The sequence below is a fragment of the Excalfactoria chinensis genome, chromosome 7, assembly GCF_039878825.1.
Source record: "Excalfactoria chinensis isolate bCotChi1 chromosome 7, bCotChi1.hap2, whole genome shotgun sequence".
NCBI classification, from domain to species: Eukaryota; Metazoa; Chordata; class Aves; order Galliformes; family Phasianidae; genus Excalfactoria; species Excalfactoria chinensis.
The window spans coordinates 289176-315700 of record NC_092831.1 but is presented as its reverse complement, the minus strand read 5'-3'; the positions used below and the strand labels follow the sequence as shown (position 1 = coordinate 315700).

The 26525-nt window shown below is 41.5% G+C and overlaps 1 protein-coding gene across 12 annotated transcripts in view; it reads left to right on the top strand.

The window, feature by feature from the left end:
• The window catches only part of PKP4 (plakophilin 4), a 60628-nt gene that overhangs the window by 17182 nt on the left and 16921 nt on the right, over window positions 1-26525 (top strand). Inside the window, exons 2-8 of one of the 12 annotated variants that reach the window (XM_072341117.1) lie at window positions 1219-1352; window positions 9913-10025; window positions 13794-13931; window positions 18500-18534; window positions 22925-23056; window positions 23213-23403; window positions 24154-24712. In XM_072341117.1, coding sequence (XP_072197218.1) covers window positions 23005-23056; window positions 23213-23403; window positions 24154-24712 — 802 coding nt within the window. In that variant the 5' untranslated portion in view covers window positions 1219-1352; window positions 9913-10025; window positions 13794-13931; window positions 18500-18534; window positions 22925-23004. Of the gene's footprint in view, window positions 1-1213; window positions 1353-9912; window positions 10026-13793; window positions 13932-18499; window positions 18535-19643; window positions 19720-22924; window positions 23057-23212; window positions 23404-24150; window positions 24713-26525 lie in introns of those variants that run through there. The other 11 variants (XM_072341114.1, XM_072341113.1, XM_072341112.1 and 8 more) reach the window with 11 other exon arrangements.

Sequence of the window (26525 nt, the reverse complement as noted above, 5' to 3'; positions counted from 1 at the left end):
GTTTGATGTTCTGGTTACCTGTGTTTTGTGTTTCTCCTGAAACACAGTGGGTCTCCACTGGTTACAGTTCGGGTCAGGACTCACTGGGATGTGTCCCACAGTTGTAACTCACGAGGGCTTTTGAGGTTTGGCCTTCTGATCTCGTAACCAGTGTTTCTAAATTAAGGAAGAGCTTGACTGCGTAGTTTCATTATTTCATGATATGCTTGCAAACTTAACAGTCCATTTAGAAAGCTGAAGTGCTGAGCTGTAGTCATAAAAGAGCTGCAGAAAGTGATTTAAAATTTCAGGTAGGACTTGGGCAATCCAAACGTGTTCCACAATCCTTTGGGCCACTATGGCTCAGTGAAAGACTTGACTCTTACTTAAAAGGTTACTTTGTTCCTTTCAGAATCTTAAGTAGAATCTGTTGCTTTGGCTCTTCAAAACCTTACTATGTAACCACCAGAGCACTTCTATGTTATGATTTCTGTCATGCTGTTGAACTGTTTCTTCTGGGAACAGAGGCCCTTGACACTTCAGATGTGTGTCAGGCCTAAGGTTAGCTTGTGGCGTGGGTGCCGTTGTATTAAAAGATTGAAATGGATAATAATGTTCTTTCAAAAATAGACACGCATGGACAGGTAGTCGTTTGGTGATACTTGGAAAGCCAAGGAGTATGTAGTATCAGGTATAACACGCTACATGCAAACAGTGTGATGGCAATTGATGTGTTTGGCTCCAGTTGCAAGAAAGTCACGTTCAGACGTACCCACGGGCATTTCAGCACGGTGAGCCTGCCTGGGCGCCTGGGGGTGACGCTGTGGCTGCTGGCTGTGCCATGGGCAGAGAGCAGAGCCACGTCGTAGGCAGTAAGAAGACATAGGATCAGTACAAACGTAATGCTAGTTTTCCTTCCCATCTTGGATTTTGCTACATTTAATAACTACTACAATGTTGTGTTTTTAAAATAATCTTTAAACATCGTGCTGCCTGGTAATGTCTGCCCGCCCCTCACGCTCCGTGCTTCACTCTGATTTTGGTTTGTGAAGATGAAGCACAATAGTAGCATGCTACTCATATCAACGTACATTGGCATTCTCTATTTTGGTTAAGTTTGAAAAGATTTTAGAAAAATAAATAAATAAATAAATGGGGTATGTAATCCTGAAGACTTTTCTTTACTTAAACATCCCTGGCAAAAAAATGTAAACTATTTAAAAATGTTTTTTATTGCAGGCGAAATGCCAGCCCCTGAGCAGACCCCAATGGTGGAAGAGGGGCTGCTGCAGACAACGCAGGAAACTTCCACCAACCCAGGAATGGAACCAGAGACTACTGCCACTACCATTTTAGCTTCTGTAAAGGAACAGGTACATGCTTGGCTTTAGTAGTTCAGACATCTTCTGTTTCAGATGTAACCATCATTTTTTACTACAGTGCTGGAAAGGAACGTTGTTTCTGCAATTTATTTCCTGCTATTAGTGTAGTGTATTTTATAGGTCAGAATATTAGAATCTGAAAGGGATCATTTAACTGCAGTAAGCAGAATCATCACTGTGGTATTCGGCACCCATTGCAACGTGAGCACTGTTGTAAATCAGGCTTGAGATGCAGATTTATTGTTTAAGCAAAAATGTAGGGAAAATAATCCACCAAGATTGTGGAATTGATGCAGTAGTGAGAACTGGACCCTTTTGTCCATTGTACACGTGTGCAGTGTTTTACAAACAGGCGTACTAGCTGAAGATTTTATTGGGAGGGGAAAAAAAGAGAGAGAGGATGGGTTGGTTTTCACTGTCAAAGTCATAGATGAAGATCAACTCTCTTGGTTTAATATTTAAATTGTAACTTCCAAATTGCAGAATTAATGTTTTGGTGTCTGTTTTAGACATTTTAAGATAAATCGCTACACAGTTCAGCTCTGAGTGTAAGCACTTGATACGTTATTATTTGTCCACCATTGATATTAAAAAAAAAAAAAAAAAAAAAAAAAAAAAAGCAACAAAACCAATCAAGAATTAGATTGTATGGACTGGATACAAATAGTTTTGTACCTGTGGAACCTCCAGTCCTAAATGAAAACTTTCTGCAAGATGATGAAACTTGGATCTTCACTTTCATGGCTAAACACTTGTTCATATGTTGCTGAGGTGGAAATAGGAAGCCTCTTCATTTCTCAGTGGCATTAAAACTGACCTTCCAGTGTTAAGGATATTAATGCCTGAGGCTATCAAGATGTGAGTAATCGAGTTAACTGGGTTAAAGTGATCTTGAGTTACTTCATCTGAAACACAGTTGGTCTTGTGATCTCAGCTTATCGCAGATGTCAGTTAGAATTCATTTGCCAAAAGTTCATCTATGGTGATTTGAAGTTAGTCCATTCTGTTTTGTTGTGGACAAAGGACAAGCTTGTGATGGTAGTTCAGATGGCGAGTTGCGCTGCAGTAAATGACAGCACTGCAATTCCTAGTGATCAGCAGCCAGTGACTGCTGGCATTACTACCCAGAGGTGCTTTTGTGCAATTTTGATGTGATATTGTTCATGCTGAACATACGATTAGGACAGCATTCCCTACACTGGGTTGATACAGAGGTGTATATAAAAAAGGCAGTTGCTAACATTTCCTTTCTTACCCAAGAAACATATATATATATATTTTTAATGTTTTACTTTGAGAATAAAAATTGACATGGAATATTTCTTTATTTTCAAATGGAGATGAAAACCTCATCTTCATAAAGAAGACTATTAATATATGGAGTATTAACTTACTCTGTTCTGGTCAACGGGAAAAAATAAAACTGAAATTGTGTTTTCAGAGTTGGTGAAACACAAACTTCAAAACTGTGGTCCGACTCTGTAAAGGCACATAGGCATGTTAGAATGAGTGGAAGAAAATCATGCTTCGCCCTTGAAAATAATGGGAAGGCAGTAAGAACCAAACTGCAGCTTTCAGTTATTTTTTTCTGTTGATATTAATTACAGACAGACACTGACATGTTCAACACCCTTCCTGTATGGCAGAAAGCCCAGAACAGAATATTTTCCAGTGCAGTTATTTACTTTATTAAGCTTGAAAAGAAGCTAGTGTGATGTTTACTATGGCTCAACTTCCTTTCAGTCAGGAATCTCTCTTTATTTGCAGTGGATCTGGTATTTGTACAATAGAGCTGCCACACCTTAAATTCATTACTTCAGAAACATTTACTAGAGTGGAACCACAGTTCAGGAAAAAAGAAATAACATTATTCATTAAACTGTACCAAACCTTAATGTAACCAACACTTTTCCAGTTCCTGCAGTAATAGTTCTGAAATAGGCAGGTACGTTTATTGAGTGACTTTGTTATGCAGTGTCTGCTGCAGTGCCACATATGACTATATAAGAAGTTACAGTAATTAATAAGCCTATTAACTTGATGAGCCATTTCAACTAAATTCTTCTTTTGTTTCTTTTTTGTATGAGTACAAATCCACTTAAAGCAACTTTGATATCAGACTGGAGCCTGTTCCCTCAGCTTTGAGCACTGCCCTCATTGAGACAAAGCTGCCAGGCAGCTGTCTGAGTCTCTTGACTGTATTTCTGGGGAGCAGCCATTTTCAGCAAACGTTAATTGAAATAAGCAGTGGGAGAGTGAAGAAAACAAGATTACTTACAACTTTGTCAGCGCTCTTCTGACACAGCTCAGTTCTTAAAAACAAATGCGTCCCTACAAAGTATAGATGATGCCCCTGCTGCTGTCGCAGTCTGATGGGGTAGGGAGGATCATTCTTTCACCAGAGGGAGCTTTTCGGTTTGCATGACAGGTTTGGGTGAAAACTGGTGGGAAGTGACTTAACAAAGCTGCAGTTCTGGTAGTGGATTTCCTCTTTGAATGGAGGGAGTTTCTAAGTGTAGTGAAGCTGAAATGTGTTTCGGCCCTTTCTTCTGTTAATAGTCATATGGATTTGATGGTGTTTGGTTTCATGGCCATTCCAGGGTGTTAGTTTTTGTTGTTGTTGTTTCTTTTGGTTGCTAGTTTTTTGTTCAGGGGTCTGTTTTCCTTGTTGGAAACACAAAGGCAGCTGCTGTCAGCTACTTCTCTGGATGAAATTCTGCGTTACTGGAACCGCTGCCATTTTACAAGTGCGAGCTTTATGCTACTGAATTTAAATTGTATTGCTTCTGAATACACAAGATTGAATGTGTGACTGGATGGTTTAGAGTTTAATTTCCTGCTTAGTGATAGTTTTCCTTTCCAGTGATTGGGCTGAGAGAAGAGGAGGTCTCACAGGAAGAACCATCCATGGCTTCCGCTTTGAAAAGTAGTGTGAAAATACTGCTCCTAATTTCTTTGCCAAGGCAGAAGCAGTTGCAGCGGTGGCAGATAGATGAACCATGTGTATATGTGTATATACATTATAGTTTCCTTGGTCTAGTTGGTTTTGACACTTAAAGATGGACAGCTTTTCACCTTTTCCTTTGTAAATAGGTTATGATAGACTGAGAACGACTGGATGTGCTTTTAGGTGTGTAATCATAAATCTCTTAGGATTTCAAAAGTGTTTTTCTAAAGTGTTTAATTTCCTTCAGCACTTAAACATTAAAACATTAAACAGTAAAAACATTACATTTTCGAGAACTACATTGAACCACATACTTAGAAACATTCTAATCTTTTTCTTGCTTCTTTGCTAAGTACAGTATTATTCAGATGGCTCTTGAGATTCTTTTCCTGTAGTCTTCACTGTTTCTTCTGATGAGAAATTCCCTTTGAAGAAGGGCCTGCCTGAACCTGTGAGTACCCATGAAGTATATTATAGGGCTTGAAAGGCTGTGGGATGACCAGCCTCTGCTCCACAACAACTGACCTCTGCCCAGCAGCTGGTAAACAGTGTGCTTAGCTTCAGCAGCAATTTAAAATACCCTGCATTGTAACGAAGTTTTCAAAGAGAATGCTGCTCAAATGAAGTCACTGAATGCCTCAAGTGGCATTCTTCCTTTCTGCCATTGACTAAGAATACTTTTCTATGAATTGCTTAAATTTTGATCCCTCTTCTGCTAGAGCAGCACTAAATTGTTTTACCAGACCAGTGAACAATGCAGGCATAAAAGTATTAAGGGCTTTAATGGTCTACTGCTGTTGAATACAGAGTAAGTGTAATCAGCCGATAATTGTAGCAGTGTGATTTCACAACCTATAATCTGTGATTCTCTTTACTCTGCCCAATTTTATTTTTTCTATCTTGTGTTTTGGAAGCTACTGAGATACTGAGGGTGTGAAAATGTGTTTGTGTGCATGAGTAAACTTTCTTTCCTGAAAACTTTAAGGCTGATCTAATGCAGTTAGTTAAAAGCTTAGTGTTGCCTCAGTGGACTGGTAGAAAAATTCCAATATCGGGTCACTGAAATACAGTATTTAAGTTGGGGCAATATTTTATTCAATGTATTTTATTCAGTTCCTTAATCTCTCTCAGAATTACGGCAGGTGTGAGCATGTAGAACTCTGCATGGGTTGCATCATGACAAAAGTGTAAATGAACCTAATTGTGTGTGTCCTTTTTTGCACTTTTGTGTTCTAGAAATTTCCAAAATGTGGCTGTCTTTCTTTAGCACCATTCATACGTTCCTAGGCAGCGAGAGCTGTGGGGTCTGTGTTGGATGTTGAAGCTGACCACGAAATAGTGTCAGGTAGAAGCATTCCTTTCAAACGATGGCTGTGTTTCTGTAGGTTGCAGACTGTTTTTATCAACTCAAACTACTGAAGGAGGCTCAGCTGAATGGTTCAACAAAGTGACAACTAGCAATTCAGGCAGCTTAGCATATCACAACACTACTGCAGTTTGACATAACATCCCATCCTGGCCCTATATTCTGCCACAGCTTGTTTCAGCTACCATTCAGAACTGGTAGAAACAAAGATGCTACAAGATGCATCTCCCAGTGGCATCAAGGGCATCATCTCTCTGACATTCCAAGTGCCTGAGCCTAGTCTGATGAGCCAGGCCATGAGTTCAAGAGCTGTCTTTGCTTGTGTCATCACTGCTGATTCTTGCATGTCTCTGGAAAGCCTTCAGTTAGCCAGTTGTTAACTTTATTACTTCATTGGAACCACAGGCTGAACACATGAGAGCACTACTCAGCCTAGAAAGTAAAACTGAAAAGTATTGTGAATGAACAACTGATGGTGTTGGTACAACATCAGCAGTGCCAAACACTTCGGGTGAAGTAGGGTGATATTTTCCTGTACTTTTCCATTTTTGAAGTAGAATATAGGTGAGTTTTGGTTTCTTAAACATAGTGTGAGTAAATGAAGTAAAGTTTATCACAGAATCTTGGTTGCTGGAAGGGGCCACTGAAGCTCCCCCAGTCTGACCTGCAGTAGTTTGTACAGCAGCTGCACGGTGTCCAGGTGGGTTTAGATCCCTCCAGAGGGAACCCCCCCACCTCTCTGGGCAGCTGTGCCAGGGCTCCACCACCCACACAGCACACGAGTTCTCCCTTGTGGTCAGAGAGACCTTCCCGGGCTCCACTGTGTGCCTGGTGCCCCTTGTCCTGGCACTGGGCACTGCAGAACAGAGCCCGGCCCCATCCCCATCCCCATCCCCCTGCCCTTCAGGTGTGGGTCAGCACTGCTCAGACCCCTCAGCCTTCTGTCCTTTGGGCGCACAGCCCTGGGGCTCTCAGCCTGTCCCCATCAGGAGGTGCTCCAGCCCCAGCAGCTCTGCAGCCCTCCATGCAGCAATCCCAGCTCTCCCTGCAGAGGAGCTGCCAGATGAGTTGACAACTCCCAATTCTATTCTCCATCCCCTTTATCTGATTGTTGCAATTGTAACTGTCAGAACTGTAGTTTTGTGCCTTCTCTTTTGTGCACGTTACTTTTTAATAGATTTACTTTGCATACAAGCTTTCTGGACTATGTCAGCCCGTTTCTTTAAGTAATTCACTGTAACTTTTTTTCCCTTCTGAAAAGCAAAATGGCAGTTAGAAAGCTGCTCAGCAGTCACGTTTACCCTACAGTGCATCTTCCTACAGAAACGTACACATTTTTTACCCACCTGACTAAAGAGCAGAAAATAACAAATCAGCAGCTTGTCTCGTGTTCAAATTTGTAGTTTGTGCCAGTGATGTTACTTTAAAATCAAGACTTAAATAGCAAAGAACAGGAAAGAGTTTTAACCATAGGGTAAATATTTTGTTATCTTTCCAAGTGAGGAGTGCTATAACGCTTATTTGAAAGGGTTACATTTGTCACATGCTACAGAACGTATCATGTTCTTCTTTGGGAAAAAGCTTATCTTACCTACATTTACTTCGAAACTTACAGAGCTTCCGGGTCTGGACATTTCTTGTAAATCTGGGCATTTTCCACACACATGTTAATGGTGGGCTGGTGAAGCGGCTCTTAGGTATGTTTCAGCTATATTAGAACCGGGAAGTAAATTCTCATGTACAAATTTCTTAGACTTTTTTGCTTTTGCACACTCTTCTGTGTTTTATCTCCAAGACTCAGACTGCCCAAAGGACTGATAGGCTGCACGTGTCCCTCTTTGGTGTAGCATGGAGCTGCAGCAGGCTGGGACCTGGTATCAGACTCTGAAGACTGGGTCTGTGCTATTGAATGGCATTGCACGTTTCTGGTGGTATCCTTCCTTCCCAGTAAGATTTACTGTGGTCCAAAGGTTGTCACGCTTATGATACTTTTTGCATCAGGTCATGGGATTGCAGGGGCTTTGCTTTAGAGTGCTGCTGAGAAAAGGATTTTAATAAAATCCCAGGTTAGGGCACATCTGCTTCTCGTGGCCCCCGTGGTTTGTGTATTTGTTTTCAGGGAGAGGTAAGTGATTTTTACTGTAAGAAAGGAACTATTTTGAAATCAGCATGCTTTGTGACATGGGAAAACATTGTATGCATAGGTTTAGGGAAGGACAGGTGGTTGGTTTTTTTTAAGGGTTGTTTTGTTTATCTGAGCCAAAAAAAATCAGAAGCCATTTCAAGGTTCCAAAATGTCACCCTGATTAACAAAGCAAGGTAAAGCTTTGCTTGCAATAGAGACCTGAAGTTGAGTTTGACCACTGCCATGCAGTTAGACCTCTGCGTTCAGCTGGGCAGTATGTTGCACTATAACTGCAGTTTCTCAGGCTCCCTGAAATCCATCTCAATGGTGTTTTCTTCTGGAATGGTTTTAGCAGTTTTTACGAATGTTATGAATGTTCAAGTATTACTTTGCTAATATTTGATTAGAGGAGGGGAGGTGTGTCAGGTCCATGAGGAAGTTAACCCTGTCTGATTATTCAAGGGAATATACTGTTCTGTTGAAATTGCCACAGCAGAGCAGGAGCAGCAAAATGCAGTCTTGTTCTGTGAGTGATGCTGTGTCTCGTGGCAGCAGCGGGTAAGCTCTGCATGCTGGAGGCAATGAGCTTTGCCAGCCAATATTTACAGTGTGGGGATGTGTTCATTCAGTTTGGTTACTGGGCTTTAAGAAGGGCTTGAAATGGTCTGCAATGATGTGATCCTGCTGGGAGGGCAGTAGGTTCTGTGGCATATCTTTAACCAGCCTGTTTGCTGTACAGCACTCAAGTCACACCTTCAGAAGGAGATTTCTTTTTCTTTAGCTTATTGTATTGGGCAGCGTAGCCTTCAGGTGGCTTCCTGATGAAACCAGTGCTGTTTAACCTTGTGTTTGGAGTTTTCATGGAAGCAATTTTATTGCAGAAGTTGGGAGAAGAAACCTTATCCCAACTCCTGCTGGATGCATCCTGCTTTCATGGTAGCAATTTCTGCACTCCGATCTCTCCATCTGTGTGGCTGGAGCTTGGAGCCATAGGTGCATTGCTGAGCCATGCCTGGTCTTACTGAACAGATGCATGAATGGCAAGAAATAGAGAGCTCTTCTAGGACCACTAAGGAAAATGAAGTGTTTAAGCCTTGTTCTGTGTAATGTAAGGTGTGGAAGAACTGTTTGCATTAACTATAACCTATGAGTGAAAGTGACTTTTGTGGTATGACAATGCTAGCAATTAACATGTGATATAATTATGTGATACACTTTCATCGAGAGGAAGCTTATTAGTAATTTACTTTTTAAAATTTAAGGAATACTTGTATTTCATTTGCTTCAATATTTATCAAAGTATAGAATAGTGATGTTCATCTATTTTAAGTAGTATTCAGCAGTTCGTGTAACATTCAGAGAATGGAGAATATGAACTTGAAAAATAATAGAGTTGCTCTGATAGAGCAACTTATCTGTAATTAGCAAACTCTAACAGTGGAGTAAAGCTTCCCTAGTACCCCTTGATGGCAGTACAGATTTCAGAGCATCATGTTAATAAAGCAGTATGTCCTGGTTTCATCAACACAAAGAGATTCTGAGCAGCTGCTTGTATTTCCCATGTCATTCTGGGAGCACGGTGTTGCAAAAAAAAGCTGTTCTGGCTTTCATGAAGGCTGAGTTTTGGTACCTTTGACCAAGAAACATAACCAAAGCTGAACAAAATAGCACATCTCTGTCCTCAACCAATTTCAAATAACAGGCTTTGAATTTTTCACTACAGAAGTCAGAAGGTAATGTAGCTTAGGATTTGAAGTTTTGCAAGGGCAAAGGACAGAATACAATGTTTTTCAGTGCACCTCTGTTTTAAACAAGACTGAAGACTTTGTAGGCACCAAGTTTCTTCAATTGTGGCAATGTAAGCAGATACAGAAAATTTCAGTTGTGGAAGGGAGAAATCCACAAATGCTTAAACGTGTGTCTTTTTGGAGCAGATAATTAACATTTGCATGAATCACTGATTTAAAGAACCATTAAATTCCCACTTTCATCTAATAGTTCCACTGAGGAAGACTCCAAAGAAGTAACATGACTGTGATGAAACTCATTATTTTCCAGAATTCACCCATACCCATTTTTTAACACCGAGAATGCTTTTCTTTTGAAATTTCAGGAACTCCAATTTCAAAGACTTACCAGAGAACTGGAAGTGGAAAGGCAAATTGTGGCTAATCAGCTAGAAAGATGTAGGCTTGGAGCAGAATCACCAAGTATCGCCAGCACAAGGTACAAGTCCCAATGACTTCACTTTCATATATCCCATAAGTTAAAGGACCTCTTATGTCCTGTATCCATGTATTTCCACTAACAGCTGTTCACCTTCCATTAATACCTTAAGTACTGAAGTACAGATTTGCTATTACAAGTTATGAGTCAGTTCAAAAAGAGCTAATCGTTGATTACATAAATGTAAAGCTTTAATTTGTTTGTAAGATTCAGCCAACGGAGACTTGTAAATATTTGTGCTAGACTAACAGTGCTAGTTCAATGCAGTAATCCTGACAGTTGGTTGTTCCTGAATTAGTTACCTGGTTTCATCCAGCTCCTTGAAATCCTTCCTCTCCTAACACTTCTTTTCAGGAAATACCTTGCTGTTACATTGCTGTTAGCCTGTTTTTGGCAGTGAGAAGCATGCCTAATACATTTAATATGTAACGACAATAACTTTAGCAAAGTGTTTAGTATTTCAGCTATAATGAGTGTGCTGATTTATTTATTTCCAATTTCTTAGCAAACTTCATTCTCTTCTGAAGCACTTCTGCCTACATTTCAGGTTACAGCAGGCTTCATTTTGACATATTCATAGCAAATTTGCTCTGAACACTATAATTTTTCCCTCGATGACTCAGCAGTAAACTCAGGTATCATTCCTCAGTGTTTCCTTCTGGGGTCATAACAAACATTTCCCCAGATCAAATGAAAAGTCATCCCTACAAAAACTTAAGAAAGGGGGCATGATTATTTTCAAGCAATAAATAATCTCTTGCACCAGCCAACACAACTGCTTTACTTTGTCGTAGTACTTGGCTTACGTTTCATTTGTCAGTATTGTTCCAAGCATGAGAGTTTCTGTTTGAGAAACTTGAAAATAGTCAGAAATATTCTTTGGGCAAGTCTCCTGCTTTGTAAGCCTTGCTGCTTGTCCGTCTTTCCTCTAGTTATTGTTCAGATTTTATTTTGAAAGCTTAATTTAAAGAAAAAAATTTCCCGCAGAAGGAAAAGTAGAAGATCTTTGTTGTTAATTAGGTGTGAATGTCAGAATGTCCAATTTCAGTGAATTCTTCTGAGCAGTATACAAGGGAAAATGTTTTCTATGTCCCAGTCTAGAGAATCTGGAGAGCAAAGAGCTCTATGTAAATATAAGTGAGATGTGTGTGTAGTTTTTGGAATTATGCTCAATTACTGATGCCTGCACAGAGTTGGATAACATACAGGTATGACTTAGACAGGCTCAACTAGTGGGCCCAGGTGAACCTCTTGAGGTTCAACAAATCCAGGCACAGGGTCTTGCACCTGGGTTGAGGCAACAGCCCTACCAATATAAGCTGGGGGATGTAAGGATAGAGCGCAGCCCTGCCAAAAAGGACTTGGGTACTGGTGGGTGTGAAGCTGGATGTGAGCCTGCACTGTGCCCTCCTGACACAGAAAGCCAACAAGATCCTGGGCTGCGTCAAAAGCAGCGTGGCCAGCAGGTCAGGGAGGGGACCCTGCATGACGCTGTGTACTGTGAGGCCTCACCTGGAGCACTGCATCCAGATGTGGAGTCCTCGGTACAGGAGCGACACGGACCTGTTGGTGTCCAGAGCTGGGCCACAGAAATCCCTATGAGGACAGGCTGAGAGCTGGGGCTGTTCAGCATTGGAAGGCTCTGAGGTGAGCTGAGAGCAGCCCTTCAGTATCTAAAGGGGCTGTAAGAAGGAAGGGGACAGACTGTTCAGCAGGGTCTGCTGTGACAGAACAAGGGGAAATGGTTTCAAACTAAAGGAGATTGGGACTGGATCTAAAGAAGACCTTCTTTACATTAAGTGCACTGAGGCACTGGCACAGATTGCCTGGAGAGGTGGGGGGTGCCCCATCCCTGCAGACATTCAGAGTCAGGCTGGACCAGGCTCCAAGCTCCTGATTTACCTGTGGGCATCCCTGTTCAGTACAAGGGAGTTGGGCTACGTGTCCTGTAGGGGTCCCTTCTGACTCAAATGGATCTATGATCTGTCATTTACCATGATGGAAAACAGAATTCATAGTTGTCATGGTTCAGTATGCAATCATTTGTTCTTAGTTACTTTTTTATAGCTTAGGTATGTTTACTTATATGAAAAAGTTGATGAAAGTTTAGGGGGAGAAAATATTAGCGCATAAGTAGGTTTATTATATACTTTTGAGTGAGTACGTTTGAGTGTCTTGGTAAGCTCTTCAAGTACTTGTTTTCAAAATGTTTGTAAAATGTCAATAATAACTGTAGGAAAAAATAGTCATTCTAAAATAAGGATGAATTATATTCATATAAAAAAGCATATACATATGTTCATATACATATATTTTTGCAAGCACCCTTGAATGCTCCTCTACTTTTTCTAAATCGTCTTATGTCATCTGAATCTAGTCCCAGAAAGAAAAACTGTATTTGAATCAGATTCTTCCATTTCTTCATGACCAGCTGCTTCTAGTAGAGTTAGTGTTCAAAAGAATTAAGGTAAAACAGTAGTTTGGAGGAGTTGCAGGTGCAAATATAATGGCAAAAATTCTAGCTTAAAAAAATATCTGTGTGTTTCCTCAAACTCAGTGATGTAAATATCTTGCGAGGGCTGACAAGGTGGTGAATAAATATGAAGAGGGCACCTGAGGCATAAAATAAGCTTGGAAACTGAAGGCTTAGTTGAAAGAGCAAGTGGGGATGGCTGACAGCCTGCTCGAAGACCCACGCTGAAGTTGAGCACTTGCACAGTAAAATAATATTCCATATAGCCAAGAATTTCCCAGTATGCTCTTATCTAAAAATAAATAAATAAAAGATGCATATGCCGCCTTATTTTTACTTGCTTCTAAACTGGATTCCCACAAGACTGTGTTGGCCTGAGGATAGTGCAGCTTGCGTAACAGATCCTGTCTCCCCAGTCATGGGTACTTCTGAGCCCATTTGGCTGTTGCAGCTCGGGCCTTAAGCTGTTCTACTCTTCAGTCAAATCATCCCTCTGATGATTTGATCGTTCATTGCCCTGTTGCAGGAATACCAGCTCAGTGGAAGTCACTGGAACAGCCATGGTTATGGGGAAGTACAGCACCATAGGGCAGAGCAGCTCCATGCAGAAGTAGGCACTGTCTGCAAGTCCATGCCTACATCCATCCTACAGGTTGGCACCAGTGATGAGACTGTAACACACTGAGCTTACCGAGGACTGGCATTGCAACAGCATGGTTCATTCTGTTTCTGTTAGTCCTTAAGAAATACGTTTGTTGCTTTATTACAGGTGAACAAAGGGAAGCAAACAAACGGTAGCTTGCAGTTTAGGTTTGTTAGATTGTTACCTACCTGTAAGATAACTGTATTCTAGGTGCCAGCCTCACACAGGCATAGCTGACTGTCTCTCTTAAGAGGAGTGTGAATGCTGACAACAGCAACAGACCTGCCCATACTAAGGCACTGTAATGTAATGGATAGGGAAGCAAGAATTAGATCATCTGCAGCCCTGAATTAAAAAATGTTCTTATTTTTGTGCAATTGTGGATTACTTGCCTGTTAAAATTATTTCTTCTCACAATTATATTTTTGAATGGGTATTTTGCTCAGCCTTTCTAAGATCTTTCATGCCACCTTATATGTTTTGCAACATCTTAAGAGACTGAAGGAATTCATGGGGATTAGAGTTGCATGTAAGTATTAAACTTTTTTAATGCATTATATGCTACAAGATTGGAGATGACAGAGTGGGAAAAACAATACGAAGTTTCAGTTTTATCTTCTTATTTTTTTGTGTCGTGTTATAACATGCACAGGTTTCTCTGAAGAAGCCACTGGGATGTTCAGCCTCCCATGTAATGCAGCATTGCAGCTAACTTTCCGTCTGTAGCGTTACTGATTCAGTCGGACTCAGTCCTGGGCTGCCAGGTGTGCTGGAGTACGTGCTGATGCAGGTAGATATCAGTGTGTGTCAAGGGGCAGAAGTCAGACTCTCTCTGTAAAATGCATTGCCTAACCTCCCAGGTGGGACTTTGCGGTGTGACTCTCAGGGTTGATTCCTCTCGCTCTTTTCATGAGTTATCATGAGTAGCTCTTGAATATTGTGTGGTATGAGGAGCCAAAAGGCTCACAGTTATTAATGTAATCATAAAACATTACACTCATTATAGCAGCTTGCCTTGAATGCTTCAAAAAAAAAAAAAAAAGTGCCATAAAAGGCACACTAGGCTTGGTCGTTTAACGAATGCAAGTCCTTTTGGCACCATGCTCAACAGACGTTAACACTTCAAGTACTAAATTAACTGAGTCAATCAAGTGTGAGTAATGCTGTGCCTACCTGGTGTCTTCTGACTTCTGTGAAACTATGTATTTACAGCTGTCAGGATGGTTTATTTTCTCTGCTTTCTGTACACATAATCCCTTTTTCCCAATACCAATTAGAGCACAACATGAGCTCTCTGCAATAGTAGAAAATATTCCAAAGTGATTCTGTAGAGTATCGCACTCTCCGATTGAACACTGATCATTTGCTGTGGGACTGCATGCTGCGCTTTCATGCTCAGACGTTTTGGCTCTCACCTAGTGGCAGAATGCTTACGAGCAGTGTCAGTAGAGCAGGTGTTTCTGCTTGCCTGGTGGTGCCCCGGCATGCAGTGCTGGCAACTGGTGATCCCCAGGGGCTGTGCTGCTGCCACGCTTCCAGCCGGTCCCGTGCCTGGACTGCTCAGTGGTGTGCAGCACCGGGTGTGTGCTGGCAGCGCTGCTCAGTGCTGAGCACAGCCCTTCGTGCAGATACTGGGTGGTGTGTTGGTGTGGCCTTCTGTAAAGCCTGATGTGTTTGATGGATGTCTTTGAAATTGTTTGCATGTGATTCCCCAGATTTCATGGCGCTTTTTGAGCACGTTCCTTGGACTTTGTAGTTCTCATTAGTGTATTATAAATCCTCTTCTATCTGGCAGTAGGGTTTCTATCTTCTACGTTACAAAGAACCGCGCAGGAAAATAAGGACTTTTTATTTTATAACTCCTTAGACTGTAATGATATTTGTGACGTCGATTTCCAAACTTCAGAGTGAACTGTTGGCCTTGTTTGTTCTCCTGTTGGCAAAACAGTGCCTCTGTCTCCTGCTCTGTCAGTACCACCTGATTACCCTCTGAAATGCTCTTACTTCAGAGCCGGCTCAGTAACGAACCCATTTTTTCTTATATTCCGTATCCCAAGTAGAAGGAATAAGAACGGAACCATTTGGTTCTGTAACAGCACCGGCAGGTTTTCAAGATCTTTCATGTTTTCTTTGAAACTTACTTCCAAGTCACTTTTGATGGGGCTGACACACTAGTAATTTCTGCTGCCCTCACCTTCCCTTGTGCAGTTTTTTCCTTGCTACACACAGGATTTTAGGTTGTTAGGTTGTCCTGGCCATGAAAATACAATAATCATGTTTGTAGGCATTTTGTTAGTGGTTAAGGCAGACACAAAACCTCAGTTGTGTACGAGATGGTCAGGGTTCCCCTCTTTACTTTCCAAGTATCCACTTGAATCATTCCCAGGTGTTGAATGAAGGTCTCTCGTCTCCAGATTTCAGTACTTGACATACAGGTTCTCAAGCACTGTAGCTAGGAGAAATTCTGGGACTCTTCTGCAGATAACTTCTGTCATTAAAATATGAAGTAACTTTGCTCTTTTGTATGAGCTGTTTTCTAATCTCATGGACTTTTTGATTTCTCACGACTAGACTCATAACTGCCGCAGGCTTTGTCAGGGACTGTGGAACGTGGAAGCAAACCGATAGGCCTGCTGCTTGCTGTGCGCCCTGAGCGCAGCTGACCAGCCTGGGCAGGTTGATGAGGCAGGCTGGTCTTTCCCAAAAGCTGTCTTGGCCTCCTCGTGTCTCCTATCACACACTTCAGTAGTGTGTTTCTAATTGGGTTCGGGTAACTAATTGAGAACTCAAATATCCACATGTTCTGGATGGAGTGTGGCTCCTTTAAAAGTGGCACTGGAAAAAGCAGCAGCTCACAGTGGGCTCGCAGAGTTCCAGCATTGGGTGCTGAAGCCGGCCCAGAACCGTCCTGCGGGCAGTCAGCGCCTTGGAGCACCATGTCTGTCAGTCCCTGCGCACTCGGCGGGCTGGGAAGCTGTTCCACCCCTCTGAGGTGGCCCTGAGGATTCACTCAGCCCTTCCATGGTGTTCTGTCTCCTTTATCTACTAATTCAATGGATGTGGTTTCTTGGCTTTTTTAATTACATTTTCTTCTTCTGTGATGACTCGAGCAATTCAGGAGTGTGTTGTTCTTCGGTTGTTTTTGTTCTGTTTTGTTTTCTTTTTCTTCTCCTGGATCTTTGCTTTGGTGTTCTGTTTGCCCAGAAAAACAGATAGGTGTGTAATTTTGTTGTCACAGCTCTGCTGTGGTATGTTTGTTTTCTGCTTACACACACCGTGAGCGTTTTTGGAGGTCTGTCAAAGCTTTGAATGCCCATGAAATGGAGGAGTTTGGCTTTTTATGCAATGTGATTCTGATTTTCATATATGTAAAAATGTGATTTACTGATGAGCCGCTCTGCTGGTAAATCGAAGAGCGATGAACTAATATTGACTTGAGCTGCATATGTGAACACGCACACGGAGCTGGGCTGCCCGCTCTGCTGGCAGTGGTGACAGCCCAGGCACTGTGTGTCAGCCAGGCGCTCCCCAAAGCTCCCAGCTGAAGCACCGAAGAGCGCCGGCTGCCACAGTGGCACAGCAGAGTGGGTGCAGTGCTGGCGTGTTGGTGAAGGCAAGAAGGTGCCTATTGGAAAGCTGCAGCTAAAAAGCCATCTTAAAAGTGTATCCTTAGTTAAAATGTTGCCGAAAACTTGTGCTATCAACAAAAGAACAAAAATACAGAATCACCTTATGCTCATTTTGGTGATTACTCATTACTAGTAATGTGTATTACAGTATGTAGATTTCCACATGTGTATTATTATTATTATTATTATTTCAATCTGCCTCTACCAGGAATTTAGCTACACACAGCTTTAAGCCTTCATGCTACTTCATACTACTGCTACTGATGTAGGTATTTAACATGGCAGATGAAGGGCAGCTAAAGCTAAAGTTGACTGGCAGCTCTGGCCCTGCAAACGAAGCACTCCCCCTGGGTGTCAGCAGGTGGGATGGCACAGCTCATGTTGGCACAGAGCTGAAACTTGGGAAGGGAGTTGTTGGTTGTGTAAAGTTGTCCTCATTATGCACACAGGATGATATTCGTGTGAATCTGTTGCTTATCCCGGTTTGGCATGGAGTTTGGATTTGTTTATGTATGTCTTTCGTGATTCTGACACTGGACCTGAGTCCTGGAGCTCCTCACCGCAAGCTTAGCACTTCCATACACAACAGCATTGTCTTCTGAAAATGTTTTATTATTATAGTGCAAAGCTCATATCTAGTATGGGTCAAGTTGCTGTGTTCATGTATTGTTTGTAGTTGGTAGCCTTGGTAGAAAAGTGCAATAAATAATGCAGAAATAGATGCATCTCATCCAACATCCCAGTTGCTTGCTGAGACTTAGACATAAAGTCTGACGGAGGTGCTCAGATTTCCTTCTGAACAGTTCTTGTTTGGAAAATACTATCTTAAATCCTTGCAAAATGGTGTGACACCCCAAGTTGGATAGTCAGTATGTAGAGTGAGGGAGTGGTGGTCCTTATTGAACAAATTATTGAACAAAAAAAGTATCCAATAGATGAATTTAGCATCTGTCCGTAAGGATAGTCGTGCGTTGATACCGTGTCAGCAGGCGAGAGAGGGCTGTTGTAGAAGAAGCAGAATGGTTGGGATAGTTCTCTGTAAAATAATTATTTGTAAAATGCAGGTAGGGGTTTACACGGATGATAAACACCTGCTGGATCTTGGAAGTAGCTGTTTCCCAAGGCAGGTTCCACCTAAACTGTGTAAAAACGTGGTGTTATCTCTTTGTACTTGGAGGCAGGCGTGTTGTGGTGTTCACATGGCTTTGCTTTTCACCATATGTGAAGGATCAGAGTTCCCTCTGGGATACCGGGAGGGGAAATAACAGCTAAATGTGCAGGCTCCGTTTCTGTTCCTTTATTCAGAATGCGTTGCACGTCCACACAAACTGCACTGGAGTTGTGATTCCCGAGCTTCTGTGCTCGGCTCTGCCATCAGCACCGAATGCTCTTTTTCTGGAAGCTGTTTTACTGCTAACCCAGCACGGGATTCTGAACTTCTGCTATATAGGACTGGTTGCACCATCGGGTCTTAATAAGGCGTACATCACACCCTTACTTGTGCTGATGCAGAAAGGACAAACCCTTTGGTCATTTATCAGGCAGTGAGTTCCAGGGAATTCCCCCTGATTGATACAGAATGAAAGCCGATACCCTGAGGTTTAATTGCAGTGTTACTTGTGCTGGCTACTGCTGGCTTTTGTACAGTTTGGTACACTTGGGCTTAGAAAGAAAGAAATGCTGACTAGAAATGTGGTTCTTTTTGTGATGACTTTTTTTCTTTCCGCAGCTCTACTGAGAAGTCATTTCCTTGGAGATCACCAGGTATTATCTTCTATGCATACGTTTTGCCTTATGCCACAAACCCTTTATTTCCTTGGCATTTATTGCTTGTTTCGATGTGCACTGAACATTAGCAGTAATGCTGTGTGTCTTTTTTGGATATATTTTGTAAAGTAACATTAATATACTTTTTCAGATGTGGACTTTTCTGTTCCTTTGTTATTATAAAAGCTTATTTAGCTACTTTCCTTGCATCTTTTTGTGCCCTTATGATTTCTGTGTTCTATGATACTGACAGAAACTTCACATTCTTGGTGTCCTTCACAATTAATTCAAAAATAATTATGAGTCTTCCCCATAGCCCGTAAGGACCATGAGGACAATGTGAGCGCTTTAAGTCTGAGTCTGTTTTTCCTCTGTACAGCTATTCTTACTTAACCTACATTGTCCAATGAGCAAAGGCTTTTCTGAGAGTACTTCTTCTGTTTCTGTATCTCAGGATATCTCAAACCCTCTTTCCAAAGTATGAAAAACTACCCTTGTAGTCCTTCTGAGTCCACTATTAGGTATATTGCATGGAAGTCGATCGGACTGTAGCTTTCAAGTGGCATCCAAGTGTATACTCTGAAGGGACTGTTAGAACCATCCGATCTGATCCTTGCAGATCAGGGCAGTATCTAATGATTGAAGAGTCAGCCTCCAACCAGCTGGTAGTTTCTTTAGAGCAACTGTCAGTTAACCCGTGACAGCAACAAATGTGTCTACAGAAATCAGCACTGTCGGCACCACAGAGCAGGAGCAGAGCAGGAGCAGAGCAGGACCTTGGCTCCCTGCAAACTGCTTTTTGCATTGGACCCTGTTTTCCTAATTCAGTCGTAAATTCCTGAAAGGAAGTCATGTTGAGCAAAATTGGTTGAATACAATAAAAGTGCAAATGGCTTGTAGACAGTTTGTTACTAACTAAAGATATATTGGTACTGTGCGGAGCCCTGTATGAAGGTACATGCAGTATTTTGCATCATAACACTCCATAAAAAAATGCATCATAATTATCTCACTCAAATGTATTTATAATTATCCATATTCTTGGTAAATCCATCTCTCAAACTATCTTCTTTCCCTGTTTTTTGTTTGTTTTGTTTATAGATACTGAGTTCTTAAACCTTGTGTATAATTCTATTTGCACATTTTCAGTTGCCGTCATGGCATCACCTCTGCTGACATGAGGTATATTGGCTTCTTTATTTTCAATCTAATGTGGTCACAGCCTGCTTGCCATGGCATTCAAACTTTGCTAATCAGGGTGATGCTTTGGGGCTATTCTCCTAACACTATTGAAACAGAAGTCACATTAGCTGGGTTTTTTTGTTTGATTTTCTTTCCAAGTAATTGAGTTACTTTGTTATTTGATTACTTTTAACTTTCATTCTGAACATTATTTTCATGGCTTGATGCTGTTATTTCCCTTGGCTGTCTGTTGTTCCAGTGGCAGTTCACTACTGCTAGAGGTATATTGTGACACATCTCAGCCTCTGCTTTACAGACTTATCCATTTGCACTCCATTCCTTATTCCCTCCTAAGCTGTTCCTGTCACTTACTCATATGTTGCTTTTTCTCCTTGTCTTTCCATTAATTTCCTCTTCCATCTCTCCCGCTCTTGTTTTCATCTTATCCTGTAGCTCTCTCCTCCACTTGCTGTTTCTTGTCCCTAGAAATCCCCTGCTCTGAGGTCACCTCGCATTTGGCAGAATGGCAGAACTTAAGAGAGGGCAGCTCTGAGAAGTGGAGGAATGCACTTCTTGTTTTAGAACAGGGTTTGTGTTCAAGCTGTAACAGTTAACAAATACAGAAGCTTTAACTTTGGATCTTGTGCTTCTGCTGGAATAGTGCATGTGCAATACCAAACGAGATGCGTTACGTACATCTGGGTGTATCTAATGTAAGGCTGTCCTGCAGTAATGGCTCAGAAGTGGGCACGCTTGAAAAAAAAAAAGGTATTTTTTGTTTGGAACTTCAACTGCTGATAGGAATTTTATTTCCTGCTCATGTACACGTGGTGAGTGCAGCATGATGGTAGGTTTCACTTACTTTCGAGTTCACTTTTGAGCTTTATCTTAAAGTTATCTTAAAGAAATGCCACTCGACGATGTCTCACCGGCTGTGATCTGAAAAATACTGACTCTGGAGGTGCCGGTCGGGGCTGCCTGCAGACACCTGGTCTGGCAGCAGCTCGTGTCAGAGGACATCAGCGGGCGGTGTGGTGTAACCTTACCTGAATGCACCAGTAGAAACATACAGAACTTGTAGCAGAAATACAGCATGACGTTGTTTTGCAGATGCTTATAAATAGAAAATTAGATCAGCATCCATTTATAAAAAGGCTATTATTTTAATCAGGGCATTCTCCTCATGATTGATAGTAGCAGAGAGAGATAGAAAGACAAGACGTCTTATTGTTCTTTCTTGCATTTGTTAGGGAGCCTAAACAATGTTTATTATTTAGCTTTGTGAAAGCATTTGCTTGGTGGCAAATGTGTGATAGGAGTGAGGTTTTGGTTTGGATCTCTGTTTTAGGAGCAGCTGTGCAGTGCTGCACAATTGAACTTTATTCTTCAGATGTGTTTCTCCCCAGATCGGTTATTTGTCAGCTTGGAATCGATTTGATAATGTGACAGGCAGGAGGCAGCACAACAGGGCCTTGTGTTACTTGGATTAAAAAAAAGGTTGGAAATTAAAATGTTCAAGGTAGAGATAATTGTAAAGTGATTTAACTGTGCCTGTCCCTGCAGCCTTTTAGTTTAAAGAGCACATGTCAGACCCACTTCTGTCTGTCAGCACCGGCCACTTCAGTGTTGGTTTTCTGTATCATATCCAGAGATACTTGTGATGAAATTAATGCAAGTGTAGTAACACTTCTTAAATCTTAATTAGACTTGGTCTATTATACTCCCATTACAGTGAATTGATTTATCATCAAATATACTATAGGGCTTGGCCTAAGAAAGTTACTGCTCCCCAGTAACTGTGCTGGCTGTGTGTCATTTGTAAAGCGTATTGTCTTTATGTCCTAAATCTGCTGTTTGAACAGTGTTCAAGCATTCCTCGTAACAGTAATAAGGAACATTTTTAGCATGGAAATTCCATTGCTGCACAAACACTGAGACACCAGCACTTGGTGTACAGCTATAGGTAAAAACCGGTAAGAGCATTTCTGCTTCGGCTTGTTAGAGCCAGGAGCATCCCTACCTCTTTTGGAACTCTCTTTCATGGTGTGCTGCAATAACAGCTGCAATAAAGAATTTTTAGTAGCCCATCTGTTGTTTTTTGTGATTCTTTTTTTCAAGACCGCGGACAGATTTTATATCAGAACCATTATTTGTCCATTTGAGACTTTTCTTGAGCCCCTGCATGGAGTTTTTCAGCCCTCTTTCACATGTTCTTCCTCAGTCATTCCCACCGCAGGTCTGCTGTCAGTCTGTGCTGGTTCTGTGCCCCACTGGCAGGTTTTGTTTCAAGGAGCTCCGCAGCCGTCACCACCGACTCCCACCTTTAACATGAAGCACTCACAGCACTTGTTATTAAACCATTGCTTCCCTGCATGTGATTTTGGGTTTCCCGTCCAGGTGCATTCACACATCTCTTCAGCACAAACGTTCACCTCTGGTGATAGCTTTAAATGCAGTCCACATTCCCTACTGCACCTCTGACAGCTGTGCTTATCAGTGTAAGTGTGACATGGCAGTTGAATGACAACTGAGTATTTCTGTCAAAATAACTTTGAGTCACTTTTCTGCTTGTTGCCCTCATCCTTGTCCTTGTATTTCAGACTGTTCAGATTTCTCCTTTCTTCGTAACACTGCTCTGGTGTTTTCTTTGCTTTCTCTTCCTTATGATGAGCCTTTGCTACCTGTGAAGTTCTGCTAGTATTCTTAGAAGCCATGTTACCATTAAAAAATAAAAAGAAAAAATAAGCACTTAGACAGTAATGTGTGAAATAAAGCATTCGTAAAATTTGCAGCGGCTTCTGTCAACAATCCACAAATAGGGATGGAGTTCAGCTCAACCTTTTGTTTATTCCGGACATGAGATTATAGGTGCTTAAAACCAGTAACGACTCTTCTGTGTCCTACAGCACAGTTCCATAAAGTTTCTACTCTGCAGAGTACATTTACTGGGTAACCAATTACGCTTCTTTATGAATATAGGTTGGAAAGTACATTTACAAATTGGGAACTGTAGAACAACCTCAGAGCTACAGGAAATAAGATTCTCAGACACGAGTTTCCCTTAGTTTGGTAGGTAGTAACTGCTGCCCACCGATAGGCTGCCTTTATGTTGGAAGCTCATTAGGAGTGTTTGAGAATCATTACTGAGTTTGCGGGAGTTCTGTATGTGAAGTACTAGATTCCTCATCTTAATCTATTCTTTCAGATCCAGCAGCCACCAGTGCAAACAAACCCCTCGTGTCGGAGGGAGTTCATACCAATGCCTATCACGTTAGGACAGAACCAATGCAAGGGAACCTCTACTCACCGGAACAGACATCTCTCCATGAAAGTGAGGGTCTGTTGTTTGCATTTTCAATATTACAATATATTTATTTCTATATCGACCTCATTAAATACAGTTATGAATGTAACACAGAGCAAAGTTCTGAAATACTTTATTTTCCTACTGTGATGCAGTTTTTGTATTCTTATGCTGGCTTCATATCTCCAGGGTCTGTAGGTAACTCAAGAAGTTCAACACAAATGAATTCTTATTCTGATAGTGGTTACCAAGAAGTAAGCAGCTTTCATAACAGCCAAAACTTGAACAAACCAGAAAGCAGACAGCAGCATTCCCTTATTGGAACTGCTACTAACCACTTGGTGAGGAGCTCTCGAGCTGAAGGACAGACTCTAGTCCAGGTATGCTGAAAATAATCCGCTTTATATCCATCTGTACTCCGCTCTAGCACACTTCTGCAGACACTAAATGTAAAGTTGGTATGCTTTCTGTAGGATGTAATCAACATTATGTTAAATTCTATTTTAAGAATGCTATTTTAACTAACACCTGCACTGTTTAGAACATGGAAATGGCTTGCAGCTGAAGATGAATAAAACTGGAGGTCTCCTGCATGCAGTGTGCTGCTGATACATAATTCCATGAACGCACCTCCCAAAATGCTTTCAGTTGTGATGGTTGGGAACTTCAAGATTTTGCCCACATGAACGTGGCGCTTAAAGAAAGATGGTATTGATGTTCCTGTGCCGCATTCCTTTTCTAGCCTTCCTCCCTTTCTTTTTCATTAGTCAGAATGTTTTTAATTGGAAAATCTTTATTAGCTTATTCTAGAATTCTTTACAATGCTGTTTTTCAATTTCTAGGGTTAATTGTTTATTGAAGTAGTAAGAAAGCATGTTAACACAGAAAGCCAAGGAAGAACGGAATGGAGCACTGCTGAAAGTGCCATTTCACACATCAGGAAATTCTGGCTAGAAAAGGTTGTTTTATAGGGAATCTTGAAGGGATGATGTTTAGGGTAAAAGTTATTCTTCAGCAGCAGCAAAATATATTGATAAATTGCTTATATTTCTTGTTGGCTTCTGACTTACGGGAGAAAATTATCTTCTAGCTGATAATACTGAAAAATGTTTGATTTTGTTTTTAAGCAGCCTTCAGCAAACGTTGCTACCAACCGAGCCATGAGGCGCGTCAGTTCAGTCCCGTCCAGAGCACAGTCTCCTTCTTACGTGGTCAGCACAGGTGTTTCCCCTTCCAGGGGGTCTCTGCGAACATCTCTGGGTAGTGGGTATGGTTCTCCATCAGTTGCTGAGCAAAGATCCCTTGCTTCTCATGCGTATTCATCCACTACTCTGCCAGTACAGCGGGCAGCATCCCCGTATGCTGCACAGAGACCTGCTTCCCCAGTGACTGTGCGGCGGATTGGCTCCATCACATCCAGACAGACTGCAAATCCCAACGGCGGGACTTCCCAGTACCAAGCATCAGCCAGAGTTGGCTCTCCTCTTGCCCTCGCTGATGTACAGACCAGAGTTGCTTCTCCACCCCAATCCCAGCTGGGATCATCTTCCCCAAAGCGTTCTGGTATGACTGCAGTTCCACAGCATTTGGGAACAACACTGCAGAGAACGGTTCATGATATCGAACAGTACGGACAGCAGTATGATATATATGAGAGAATGGTTCCTCCACGTCCAGATAGCCTTACAGGTTAGTAAAAAAAGGAAAAGACACAGTTTAAAGCTTGTTACAAACCTACAACTTAAATTAAGCAAACAAATTAAGTGCTGTAGCAGAAGAACACGACTGTGGTGCATTTGGTAAATGCTGATGTCCAACACTGTGTATCAGTACAGGAAGTTCAAAGCAAATACCACCTTTCTCTCCAACTTAGCCATCAAGCTAGCAATGCATTGCCTTTGGTTGCATGCTCTGGGATTTATGTGGCTATGTGAAATTGTGAGTCTTCCAAACAGAAGCGCTGTAGTATTTTTGAAGTACATTTACGTGTATGTGCAGGCTACATGCACAGTAAAAGGCATTATGCTGTTTCACATATAGGTCTTTCATAAAATAGATAACAGTGCCATTGAATTTTAGTCTCTTATTTTTTTCTAGTAATTCTGTTCTCTCAAAGGACTTCAACTTAAATATAGGGTGTTATTATCTTAAAACAAAGTCTTGAAGCATAGTCTTTATTAATCAGAGAGGCAGTTCCTGTTGAGATCCAGTTACTATGTGCTCTACGTTCTTTGTGATTGCTGTTTTTGTCTGACCTTCACCTAAAGGAGCACAAACGGGCGATCTTGCAGTTAGGACTGTATGCTCTTCTGAGCAGTGACTGCAACGTCTGTTTTCTTTTGAACTATTATACCTCAGGCAATCCCCAAATAATCTTATTTCCCAGCAACCAGAATAAGGTGTCTTCTCTCCAACCTCTATTTGCAAGGCTTAATAATCTACTGATTTGCTATGGATAAAAACTGAATTGGATGCGAAAAGCATTTCAGTAGTTAAAGTGAACACAGTCCAATGGACCGCACAGTTTGACATAACAGTAAATCTGTACTCTTTAAGCACTGTTAAGGTACTTTACAAATTTCACTGCTTGAGAATATTATCTTCTCTAAACGGGTGAACTAATATTATCCTCTTAAAAGAGATGAAAAGACTTACTGGATAAACCAGTGATTCAGAAGCAGATTTTAAGGTCAATGCATTTGTAGTGTTAGGGAAATAATTAGCAGCTGCTGCAGTCATGCTTAGCAACTCATTTTGTAGCCATTCTTACAATAAACTTTCCAGGAAGCTTGCAGAGTTATTACTTTCCTGTTCTCAGTCCTTCAGTGAGAAAAACCTTCCCTTTCCTCGTATAAAGTAGTCCTCATGTTTCTTTAGGGGAACAATTTAATACTGAAATATTTATTGGGTCCGGGGGAAAGGTTAGCACTGATGCAGCTGTGCTGTTAGTACCGACCAGTGCTCTTCCCTGCTTCATAAGCTGGGTAAGAGGTAGGCTCTGGCAGTGCTGCAGCGATAGCAGCAAGCTCACTGCTGAGGAAATGATGTTAAATGCAGCAGAGGTAAAAGAAACAGAACTCAAGGTAGCCAGCTAAAAGGAAGGTGAAAAACGAGCATCTCCTGCAGTTCCAGCAGAACAGGATATAGAAACACAGCATCATCTAGGTGGGAAAAGACCTTCGAGATCACCAAGTTTAACCATCAGCCTGATGTGCCATGCCCGGTCACATTCACTGTGCTCAGTTTGTGAACTGTGTGTGCTGGCTTGGCTTTCACTCAGACCTTAACTGTAGATGCTACAGTAGAAAAATGAGTTGAAAAACTTAAAGTTGTCAGTGTTTTACTGTTTGAATACTGATTTGTCAATGAATGTTTTGGTGTGCATCATTTAACAATGGAAAGAAGTTTAAGGCAGAAATGTTTCTTGTGTAGCTATAATGCAATTTTTTCTTGGCTAAAGTAAGAAAGATAAAAGCATCACTGATTTGTTTTTGGTCAGTGT